The sequence below is a fragment of the Myxocyprinus asiaticus genome, chromosome 18 (assembly GCF_019703515.2).
Source record: "Myxocyprinus asiaticus isolate MX2 ecotype Aquarium Trade chromosome 18, UBuf_Myxa_2, whole genome shotgun sequence".
NCBI lineage: Eukaryota > Metazoa > Chordata > Actinopteri > Cypriniformes > Catostomidae > Myxocyprinus > Myxocyprinus asiaticus.
Window position 1 is genome coordinate 2452501 of NC_059361.1, and position 12856 is coordinate 2465356.

Genomic DNA, 12856 nt, shown 5'->3' on the forward strand with positions numbered 1-12856 from the left:
CTAAGGTGTTCATAGTTTTTGTTAGGGCATTTCTTGATGGTTTCTAAGGTGTTTTAATGTGTCTAATTGCATTTGTAGGGTGTTCTAGGTCATTGTTAGAACATTTCTAGGTGCTAGTTAAGGTGTTCTAAATACATTTTTAGTGCATTCTCAGGGTGTTCAGAGTCGTTTTAAGGACATTTCTAGGTGGTTTCAAATGTGTTAACCCTTTAAGCTCTGAATGTTTTTTTTTTTTTTTTTTTCGATTTCTTGTTTCTGTGGCATACAAAAAAGAGCCTAAAATTGCTTATTTTTCTTATTAGACATTATATATCTCTGGGTGTAAATAAGGTGGCTCTGAAAAACTGCTATTGTTTTGCTCCCAATCATGTCAAATTTTGTGTTGATACAACAAAGCAATCACAAGTTATAGCATTACAAAATTAATTGATCATAGTATCCAAAAGACTCTCCAAACAAATAAAACATAATAATTGTACATAAGAACTAATTACACATGCAAACATAACAATGACTAAAGGTTTACATAGCATGCAGACATGATTTTAGTAATGAGATTTCACAGAATGAGTTTCATTCTGTGTCATTTGAGTCATCATTGAGTCTGTGTCATGCATTTGGCACCATCTCCTGGTGGCCATATGTAACATTGTGCTTCATGTGGATTATCTACTGATCTCTGCATCTGATTACCTTGTGCGTTTGAAAGATAATCACCTCCTCTAAGTAATGATATGTGATATTTTATGTTATGTTTATATTTCGTGAAGTTATAAGCGAAAATGCAGCATATAAGCAACACCAATATAATTGTCAAAGATATATACTCAGCTATTACTCGCTATAATTTTCTCTGTGAGTAAAACAAATATGCTTGTTGTATTTTACTCTTTGAGAGCTTTCCAACAACATATGACACATGGCTATTTGATCAGTTTGACGTTTTTACTGATTGCAATAATATGTACAGTGCAACTATTTTTATAAATTATGAAAATGGAACATTTCTGATATGTCTGCAAATTTCAAAGCACTTGTTCAGTTTTGGTCATAATGTCTACATGCATTGGAAAGTAGAGATTCTAAGCTTTCAAACGATACCCGTTTTGTTTTCGTTAAAACTGTAGTTATATTTTGATGATTCTGTTTTTTTCTCGCGGACCCGCCGGTGAGCCCATCTGAGCTTGAAGGGTTAAATGTACTTTTAGTGCATTTTTGGGGATTTTTCTATGTTAGTGGTTGCTAAGGTGTTCAGAATGTGTTTAGTGCATTGCTATATATTTCTGGGTCATTGTTAGGGCTTTCTAGATTGTTGCTAAGGTGTTCTGGGTGCTTTCTATCCACGTGTCCCTCCTTTAAAGTAAGTTTCTGGAATTTTGTTTTAGCATTTTACTGTCCACCAGGCAAAAATCGTAGGGGTTTGTTGAACTCTCCAACCTGAAGTATGAGAAAAAGTAATAGTGATAGTTACATGGCTAATAATTTAGAAAAGCTTATAGGTGAGTCTTCCCTGACAATATTTTAATACATATTATTATAACAGAATTCTACAGGAAGATGTATTTTCTACAGGAAACATTCATCTCATCTTATCATATTTATGAGATTTCTCCCTTCAAAACCTCAAACGTTTGAATGTTTTATTAAGATACTCATGCAATTCAATGTCTTGGCATGTACAGAGATAAACACCCATTTGAAGAGGGATCCTTTGAAAACAAACTGAGGGGATTTCCATGGATTTATTCCCTATAATTTCCTCCCACCTGGGATAACTGTTCACATTTAAGAGATGAAAAAACCTCCAAGTCTTAAAACACATAAGTGTTGGATGCATTAAGGTGTGCTGCATGCTCACTTCAAATAGCAGATGTAAAAAGCAGATTCTTTCAACACTCACAGCTGATGTGTTGAGAGACGCCAAAGATTTTGGTTCATAAAGCACATTTTTTGGTTCCTATTTAACCTTGGCAGAGAAAGCCGCTTTGAAAGATTGAGAGAGAGAAGAAGTATAAAAATGAAATGTACTACTCAACAATAACAGTAAACCTTGACATTTATATATCATAATTCTTGAACTGTCAGAGAGCAGATTAAACCTCAGTAAGTATATCTCCTGAGTAATGTCACGTCGTAATTCACTTACATCCTTAAGACGATTAGATTTACTCGAGTCCTCCTACAAGAACTGCCACTAAACTGAGACAGCCTTGCAGAAGAATACTGGGCTTGAGGCATCAAAAAATATTTGAACAATTTCCACCAAGTGTAGAGGTATAAAAGTATTAATCGACGATGCAGCTCTCTGGATTGCGAGAGTTAGGAAATATTCTGCACGGCGAGAGAAAATTACACCATCTTTGCCAAGCTGTTGTGTTGTGTGGACTGTTTGTGAGTGATGTCACCTCTTAAATGAATGCCACATGGACACATAAAGCGAGTGAATGAACGCAAAGAGCATTAGTTATTCAGAGGACACAACATCAATTAAGCACAACAGAATCATCACTCGAGTACAGTATATCACAGATACATGGACCGCTAACCTTGAACTTTTGAATCTTTTGATGAAATTCCAGGCCATTGTGTTATTAAAAAGCAATTCTTGTTGCATTTTATGTCATTTTGTGTAGGCTAAAAATGTGTTGTATTTCCAAAGTTATAAGTTTTGCATCAAATAATAGGTGGTGTACAACACAACTAAATAAGCCACAACACAACAAAATCATCAGAAAAGAAATGGGTAAGCAACCAGAATGAGCCTTAATGAATTGATATACAGAAAAAAATGCTGTGTGTGTGTTTGTTTGTGTGTGTGTGTGTGTGTGAGTGAGTGTGTGTGTGTGTGTGTTTGTGTGTGTTTATGTGTGTGCATGTGTGTTTGTGTGTGTGTGTTAGTGTGTGTTTGTGCGTGTGTAAAAAAGAACAGTGGCATTATATAAACAAACTGGCATTTAAAGGGTTAAAATCCTGAAAATGAATGAATATTTTATGGTAAAAAAAAAAAAATATATATATATATATATATAAAAGTGTCTTTTTATTGTATACAGTCTTCTTATTTTGTGTATAATGTATATTGTATATTATTAGGTGTATATTGTGTTGTGTAACAAGATGTGTAAATTGTGTTATGTGTAAATCAGATGTTTTTTGTAAGTGTCATACTGCTATGTTGCTTGGAACTGCACCCAAGACTTCTGGTGAATTTGGTAAATATCTTACCTAACTATAGAGCATTGTCACAAGTCTCTGTCACTTTAAAATAAAAGTCTCTAGTGTATTTCAGGCATGTTTATAATTAAAAATTCTGTGTTATGCACAAAATCTTTTTTTTCCTTTTCTTTTCTGGTAATTATTGGAAATTTAATAAACTGCATCTGGGATTTTATTCATTTTGGCCTCTTGTAGCCTCTGTGTCTGTGCTTGTCATAGTAAGAAAAGACTAAGAATTGTTTTAACATTCTACAAATTGATTTTAAAAACTATTTTTAAAGACTTTTCCACCAACTTAGTTATCAGTATCGGCAAAATCCACTATCGGTCGACCTCCAAAATGCTGTACTTACTTGTCCTTGTGTGCTTTGGCCAGTACCTGGTTGGGTTTGAACCAGAACTCTTAATGCACATAACTTATTCAACATTTGCTCAAATCTGTACCGCAATGAGGCAAAAATGACATCACAGTACCTGCAGCTATTCTGGCATCACAGCAGCACTTATAAGGTGTCCTGCTCCAGTGAAAATGGGCTGTATGCAGGCTGTAGCCCCCATTCGGATGCCAAGGCACTCAAGGAAAATGCTCAGTTCCCTGGTCAATGCCCTCTTGGAATGCATTGACCGGGGAACGTTTGTGGAGACTTGCAGTGGGACGAGCAGATCTCTACATCTTCCGAGCAGCCTCATGATCTCAGACTGCCACACGACTTAAAATACAGTGCTTAATACTGTCCTGTGCTCACTGTACTCACAGTGAAGTTTTTTAAAGTCCAGGGTTGAACTGTCATTGAACTGTCTTTGAAAAATCTGTCTCCATGGCAACCCTTCAGCTGCCCTGTTTCAAAGGAAATTATGGGTGTATTGTTGGGTAAACAGATCTTTAACAACAACTGTCAGGAGAAATACAAAGAAAGCCACATTGGGGGGAGGAAGAGGCAGGAACAAACTCTCCCAAGAACATCATTAATTACGCAATGACCTGCGGGCCACTAATCACATGCAGCATTATCTCAATACAATGTCTGTGTGATGAAACAACAGGGGATTTACTTGTATAAGCCCTTCCTCTTTCATGTGTTGTGGACTCGAGGGGAAACTGGCTTTTGGAATGACAAAAATTGAAACCACTGGCCTGATTGCGGCACTTTATAACACACGGACAGCATGTAGAAATGGGAGGATGGAAGAAATGTAAAACATTTGTATGTGGAACTATAAAATATTGCATTTGAAAAAATTTAAAATGATGTAACTTTAACAGAAACAGTATTTTGTTAGGGGGCTAAAATTCCATTGTTTACCAAAAAGTAGAATTTCCAGTGTAGTCCGATTCCCGAACAACTCACTCTTATGAGCCGGTTCTTTGGAATCTACAACACGAAACATACATTGCGACCAGTGTAGTCTGATTCCCGAACAAATGACTCTGAGTCAGTTCTTTTGAATCAACAACATGAAAAACACATCGCAACCAGTGTAGTTCGATTCCCAAACAAATGACTCTCATGAGTCGGTTCTTTTGAATCTAAACACGAAAAATACATCACGACCAGTGCAGTCCAATTCCCGAACAAATTACCCTTATGAATCAGTTCTTTTGAATCTACAATATGAAACATACATCGCAACCAGTGCAGTCCAATTCCCGAACAAATTACCCTTATGAGTCGGTTCTTTTGAATCAACAGCGTAAAACAAACAGCATGACCAGATTTGTCCGATTCTTGAACAAATGACTCTAATGAGCCGGTTCTTTTGAATCAACAGAGTAAAACATACAGAGTGACCAGTGTAGTCTGATTCTTGAACAAATGACTCTTATGAGCCGGTTCTTTTGAATCAACAAAGTAAAACATACAGCATGACTAGAGTAGTCCGATTCTTGAACAAATGACTCTTATGAGTCGGTTCTTTTGAATCAACAGAGTAAAACATACAGCATGACCAGAATAGTCCGATTCTTGAACAAATGACTCCTATGAGCTAGTTCTTTTGAATCAACAGAGTAAAACATACAGCATGACCAGAATAGTCCGATTCTTGAACAAATGACTCCTATGAGCTAGTTCTTTTGAATCAACAGAGTAAAACCTATAGTATGACAAGAGTAGTCCAATTCCCGAACAAATGACTCTGAGTCAGTTCTTTTGAATCAACAACACGAAAAACACATCGCGACCAGTGTAGTTCGATTCCCAAACAAATGACTCTCATGAGTCGGTTCTTTTGAATCTACAACACGAAAAATACATCACGACCAGTGCAGTCCAATTCCCAAACAAATGACTCTTATGAATCAGTTCTTTTGAATCTACAATATGAAACATACATTGCGACCAGTGCAGTCCAATTCCCGAACAAATTACTCTTATGAGTCGGTTCTTTTGAATCAACAGCGTAAAACATACAGCGTGACCAGAATAGTCCGATTCTTGAACAAATGACTCTTATGAGTCGGTTCTTTTGAATCAACAAAGTAAAACATACAGCATGACTAGAGTAGTCCGATTCTTGAACAAATGACTCTTATGAGTCGGTTCTTTTGAATCAACAGAGTAAAACATACAGCGTGACCAGAATAGTCCGATTCTTGAACAAATGACTCTTATGAGTCGGTTCTTTTGAATCAACAAAGTAAAACATACAGCATGACTAGAGTAGTCCGATTCTTGAACAAATGGCTCCTATGAGCCGGTTCTTTTGAATCAACAGATTAAAACATACAGCATGACCAGAGTAGTCCGATTCTTGAACAAATGACTCTTATGAGCCGGTTCTTTTGAATCAACAGAGTAAAACTTACAGCATGACCAGAATAGTCCGATTCTTTAACAATGACTCTTATGAGCTGGTTCTTTTGAATCAACAGAGTAAAACATACAGTGTGACTAGTGTAGTCTGATTCTTGAACAAATGACTCTTATGAGCCGGTTCTTTTGAATCAACAGCGTAAAACAAACAGCATGATCAGAGTAGTCTGATTCTTGAACAAATGACTCTTATGAGCCGGTTCTTTTGAATCAACAAAGTAAAACATACAGCATGACCAGAGAAGTCCGATTCTTGAACAAATGACTCTTATGAGCCGGTTCTTTTGAATCAACAGAGTAAAACTTACAGCATGACCAGAATAGTCCGATTCTTTAACAATGACTCTTATGAGCCGGTTCTTTTGAATCAACAGAGTAAAACATACAGCGTGACTAGAGTAGTCCGATTCCCGAACAAATGAGTCTTATGAGCTGGTTCTTTTGAATCTACACCCGAAACATACAGAGCGGCCAGTGTAGTCCGATTCTTGAACAAATGACTCTTATGAGCCGGTTCTTTTGAATCAACAAAGTAAAACATACAGCATGACTAGAGTTGTCCGATTCCCGAACAAATGACTCATATGATCCGGTTCTTTTGAATCTACACCCAAAACATACAGCACTACCAGTATAGTCTGACTTCCGAACAAATGACTCATTTGAGTAATTTTTTTTAATCAACAGCGTACAACATACAGTTCGACTAGTGTAGTCAGATTCCCAAACCAATGCATTTCTTTTGAATCTAGAACACAAAACATACAGCGTGACCAGTGTAGCCAGAATCTTGAGCAAATTACTCTTATGAGTTGGTTTTTTGAATCAACGACCAGTGTGGTCATTTCCCGAGAAAATGACTCTTTTGAGCCCATCCTTTCAAAAGAATTGCATGTCTAATTTCCAAATATATCTCTCTTAAAAAGTGCTAAAAGAATTGTCCATGGAACTGTTAAGAAACCAGCATCGTTAAGAGGAATCCGAATCCTTAAATTCCTTACGATTCCCATAGGTTATACATAGATTGCCCATGTTGTCTGATCAAAGGCAGGTTCAAAAGTGTCAATACAGTATGAGCTGACTAATGGCCTTTTATACTGTCAGTACAACAATTAAACTCAGATCTTGGTGCAACTTTCTTTCTCACTAACAAAAAGCTCCATAAAATAAATCCCAAGGCTGAATTCAAGACTTCAGATAATGTTCTCTGCTGAAGGGTGCTGAAAAGCCGATTTATAGAGCTCAAACTGTGATTAGTCATTTAATGCTGAGTGATGATAGAAAAGCTACTATAGCTTGTTTTTTATAGACCATATAACATGGGGGGAATGGAAGTGTGTGGGGATGTATGACTGTACTGAAGTGGCACAGCGATCAAAATATCGCACTTGTCTCACATTCATATAGCTGTGAGGGGGAACTATGTTGTACATGTTTGGACTGTTTCAATAAACCTCGTCAAATGTTGAACATCCATTTGTGTGATGATTGCTGGGACCAACTGGAGGCCCGCAAAGATTTGTGTGTTTGAACGGCTTTAGATTCAGGATAAGAAACGGACACTCTTTATAAGTAGCTCTGGACATAGACTGAAAGCTCTGGAGAGCTTTTTGGGGGCTCTGTGTTGAAGTTTTGCAAGGGGTAAGTGTTCCGTAATACCGCACCGAAGACAGCATGGTTTATTTATACAAGGTAATGCACGAAACTCTAACTCTATCTTAACAGCGTGACATCACCGCGATCAAGGGTCGGACACCAAGAACCAGTTGGAAGTGTTTTGAAATAATGTTTAGAGTAGATTTCAACTGAATTGACTCTCGAATAAATATACAACTTTTGGAGATCTGTTTTCTATGCCCCCATTGGAGACCGTACTGTTGCACCTCTAAATAATCTGGCCTCTTTTAAAAATACCTGCATCTAATTCAGCTGCCAATCAGGGATGTTATCGCCGAAGAACTTTCATGCCTGAAATCCCAGAAGCGTTATTATCCCTCAAAAACAAACTTTTTTTTTTTCCAAGTCGCAACTCATACAAATTGCACAGATTTCAGTGGCATTCCCTTAACTCTCACTTTTGTTGTTTTTCTTACCCTTATTAGACTGAAGGCATTTAAAAATAAATATCAAATGTGCACCCACATACGCAAAGCAGTAGAATGTGTTGTTGGTTCAGCTGTTAGACAACGAAGCCAAAACATTCAAGGCGTTGAATCGAAGTTTATTTTGAAATCAGCTTCCTTTACACGTAATTAGTCTTTGGCTAATTCTCGTTTATTTGGGACACAAAGCAAAGCTTAGCTAAGTGATACCAGAGCTGCGATTTAAAGCTTTTGCGCTTTAACAACTGTTTGAACTGGGAATTCTCTTTTGTACTGTTATTTTGCACCCAATATGCTTCAAGAAATATGGCATGCTCTGATAATATTAAGAAAAGAGCAAATCAAGTTAATACAAGTTAAGCTAAATCGACACCATGTTGATTTCCACAACAAATTTATTTCAACTCGTCCCTCCTTTTCTTTAACCTCCAGTGTGCGGTCTGTCTGCACTGGTCTCAGAACAGTTTGAAATGCACCTTATTGTCATCCTAACTCCATATAAAGCATTTTCCAGCTTTTAGATGCATTCATTGATTCTCAATGCAATGCACATTGAATATCAGATATTATTAAGAAGCTGAGCGTACAGTCCACGTATGTGGTCGTTGTGTTTAACAGCGTGTTGTTTCATGATAAATCGATGACATTTTTAAAATGGCAAATCGGATGAAATTAGAGACTCAGATAGATTTCAGGTGTAGTTTTGGTGGCGATTCTCCCAAAGACAAACTCCGCTGTGATCTACACCAGTGGTTCTCAGTGGTTCCCCAGCACTGCACATTTTGGATGTCTCCTTTATCTGACACACCTGATTCAGATCATGAGCTCATTAGCAGAGAGCTCCATTGCTGAACTAGGTGTGTCAAATAAGGGAGACATCCAAAATGTGCAGTGCTGGGGGTCCCTAGGACCGGAATTGTGAACCACTGATCTACACCATGTAGTTTGGTCACATGACTCTATATGTTGAAAGTTTAACCCTTTATTGACATCACAGAGTCTCCTGAACTGAGATCAGTCAGTTTAAATGAAATTAAGTTATGCGCTGTGTATAGTGCAATGCCCATGCATGTGGACAAGGGGTCGCACGAGGTTAAAAATAAGCAAAAATGGAGGTTCCAGTGAGGCACTTACAATGGACATGAATGGGGCCAATTTTTTGAGTGTTTTAAGGCAGAAATGTGAAGCTTAAAATTTTAGAAATGCACTTACATTAATTCTTCTCTTAAAACTAATTTATTATTTGAGCTGTACACAGATGCGGTTAGTAAGTGATTATCACAGTAAAATCATGTTAACACACATATTGTTTTTGTCTTGTGTCTATACTTTTGAAACATCAAGTATTTTAATATTTACAGATTGGCCCCATTGACTTCCATTGTAAGTGTCTCACTGGAACACAGATTTTTGCTTAACTTGTATTGAACCAAAGATATTCCTGTAATGCTTTACACTTTGTTTCAAATTAAGCATTTGAATAAAAAAATAGAAATATCTAGTATAACTGGCTATTTACCAGCCTCTGTGTCTGATGGGCGAAAAAGTACACAACACATGCAATTGCTGACAAATTAGGGCAACATTGAATTAAAACATCTGGTTTTAATGCCAAATATAATTTAAGACATAGCCCAAGGGAATCCCAATGAGTTTATCCACATATGAGTCTCATCTGATTGCATCCAAGTTCTTCAAATACCTCCATTACCTCAGAGTTATTCAAGATATCCGTGCTCCAGAAACACATTTCGAAGCCTAGATGTTTTTCATTCCATAATGATAGGATTCATGCAAAAATGCATCTTCGCTCTGCCGAGTGACCTTTATCAGTCTAGACATGCAGAGCGAACACACCAAGTAAACGAGGAAGAAAATGAAAGAATGGAATACAGACTGAAAGACAGATGGACATTCAGAGGAAAGATTTAAATAAACCTTTAAATCGAACATTATTTTCAAACTGGGAGAAGTGAGGTATGATTAGGATAGGGGAAGAGATTTTTCCATGACATGACACTTAGAATCAATATTAGGACAAACTGAAAGAGAAGAAAAAACTGTTTCAACACATCCGTGCAATAGCGGAGCTTCAACTGGTGCTTTGGAATATTTACTGATATTTTCAGAACAGCTTTAGCTAAAAACAAATAGGTCCCTGGCTCAAGTTTGTTTTTGATATATCATATATATATTTTTTACTAGTAAAATAAAAACATATTTGATGATGAAATACCATGTGACCCACCGTTTTCAACCATTGAAAATGTGTAACAATGAACAATTTACACCTAGAGCCACATTGAGAGCCCCATATCTCTGGGATTCAACCATTTAGGGCCATAAAAATGAAGAAAGCACAAGGAAAGTTTGTTCTGAACCAGAATATAAAAGGATATTAAGATATATTTAATACTTCTGGAGATATCGACACTCCAACTTTGGAAAAACAACACAAAAAAGTGTTTTTTTCCCATTTGTGGACTCTCACCATTGGCATATAATGCAACAAAGGGTCTTGAAGTCAACTGATTTTAGTAACAGATCTACCAATCTCTGTGTAAACATAAAATAATGACACTGACTCTTTTGTAAGGTTATTTTTTTGACCTGTACTTTTGCTCTTAAATCAAAGGCTATTTTGACCGCCTCTACAAACTAATGGATTACTCAGTAAATATTTATCCATGGCATTTAATATTTTGGCTTTTATCATCATTTAGGTTTATCTTTCTACAGAAAAAGTCCAAAATTTCAGCCGGAGATGTTTCTGAAATTTGGTTGATTTGACATGGAATCACCAAAACAAGTAACCCAGGCTTTCTCTCTTGCACCCACATACCAGGCTACCTCAGCCTCTGCTTAAGTGTAAAAACACTAAAAATACTGCCAATGTTTCTCTCTGTCAGAAGCAAAGTGTTTTCCATGCACAGGTTGTGCAGATATCTCGTAGGTGTGGACATTGGTATGATTTACTGGGCACTGACATTCCACACAGAGTCTCAAGCATTACCAACACTGGGGCGGGGGTTTTTATATGACACTGTTTCCACAGCATTTCTATCAAAGAGGAAGACAAACTGAAAGTGAGTGTGTGTGAGAGAGAAGTATACGGTGGTATGGGCTATTTGCTCAGAGCTAAGGTGTTCATCTACAAAGGATGCCCCCATCTTTCCCTGAATTTTCCAGTAAACATACGAATGAGACACCAGCATAGTAAACAGAACAGTTAGCATTCCTTTAGTGAACCACCTAAACTGACAGAAAACCACACTGTAAAAGCTCAACCACCTTAACACTGAAAGAAAACACAGATAAAAGAAAATCCAGATGTATTTATGGCAATACAAATAGCTTCAGCCGAGCTATCCACACATCCATAACTAACTTCACTGTCTTTAATTATCGTTCAAAATACCATTACTAATACACATATGTTATCTGCAAATACCTTCTCACACTTGGAACACACTTTGAACAATATAGGTTCATAACTCTAGTGATATGTTATGATATTGATTTATATTACTGCACATATATTTTTTTAAAACCTTATCATATTATAGCATATTGATATAAATCAGTTTTGTTTCTGTTGGTCAAACAGAAAAAAAATATCCAACATTATATATATATATATACATACATGCATACATACACTATATATATATATATATATATATATATATATATATATATATAATGCATTTATACAAATCTGTTTTCTCTCTGTTTGTCATATATATATATATATATATATATATATATATATATATATATATATATATATATATATATATATATATATATTGTGTATGTATGTATGTATGTATGTAGATATATATATTTATATATTTTATATATAATTTATATATAAATATGACAAACAGAGAGAAAACAGATTTGTATAAATGCATTATATATATATATGACTATTGCTTGATAAAATGCCTTCATAATATTAAAGTATAAATTAATTAATTAAACATTCTGGACAGGTGGCTCTATTTTCTGATATATACTTCTGAAAATACTTTTATTAGTATTTAAATTTGTCTCTCTCCTAAATCATAAAACACTCACATCAAAGTATCCACACACACTTACATACACCTGTTGCCTTACCTTTGTGAGACAGTCGTAGTCTTGGATACAGGCTCTTTGTTGATTGAGTTGCCGAGATGATCCACGGTGCCATGCAGATCATGATAGAGACTGTCCACACACCATGTGCCATCCTCACACACTCCGGTGGCATATAAACACTTCTTAAACGTCTCTCACACTCACTCCTTACAATCCACAGCAAGCAGCCTACATTCACAGGTTAAAGAAGAACATGAGTTTGCTGTCATCAGATCAGTGGGGTAAAAGTCATTTCATTGTTTGTGTCCAGTGTGAAGAAAATTGTCTATGAAACAAGTCCAGTGCTGTGACTCAACCGTGTCTGACTGCTGATGTCACTCTCCACCACAGCAGATGAATTCCTCAAACTCACAACCAGCTTGTGTGTGTAAGTGCTCAAGCTAATGTGTTTTCCGAAGAGACGTGCGCTGATCTTGGAGAGCTTCCACCCCCTTCTAATGAGAAGAAGCCTCTTCTCTCTCTCTCTCTCTCTCTCTCTCTCTCTCTCTCTCTCTCTCTCTCTCTCTCTCTCTCTCTCAGCTCTTCCACGTGCCAGGCAGAAATCCTCTCTCTCTCCCCTGCTAACTGCTTGAACTCCCC

General features: G+C 36.6%; 1 protein-coding gene across 1 annotated transcript in view; it reads right to left on the minus strand.

Moving 5' to 3' along the window:
• Positions 1 to 12639, minus strand: part of sema3e (sema domain, immunoglobulin domain (Ig), short basic domain, secreted, (semaphorin) 3E) — a 79756-nt gene extending 67117 nt beyond the window's left edge. The window contains exon 1 of the mRNA XM_051724610.1: positions 12257 to 12639. Coding sequence (XP_051580570.1) covers positions 12257 to 12389 — 133 coding nt within the window. The 5' untranslated portion in view covers positions 12390 to 12639. The remainder of the gene's footprint in view (positions 1 to 12256) is intronic.
• Between the last annotated feature and the right edge of the window lie 217 nt (positions 12640 to 12856).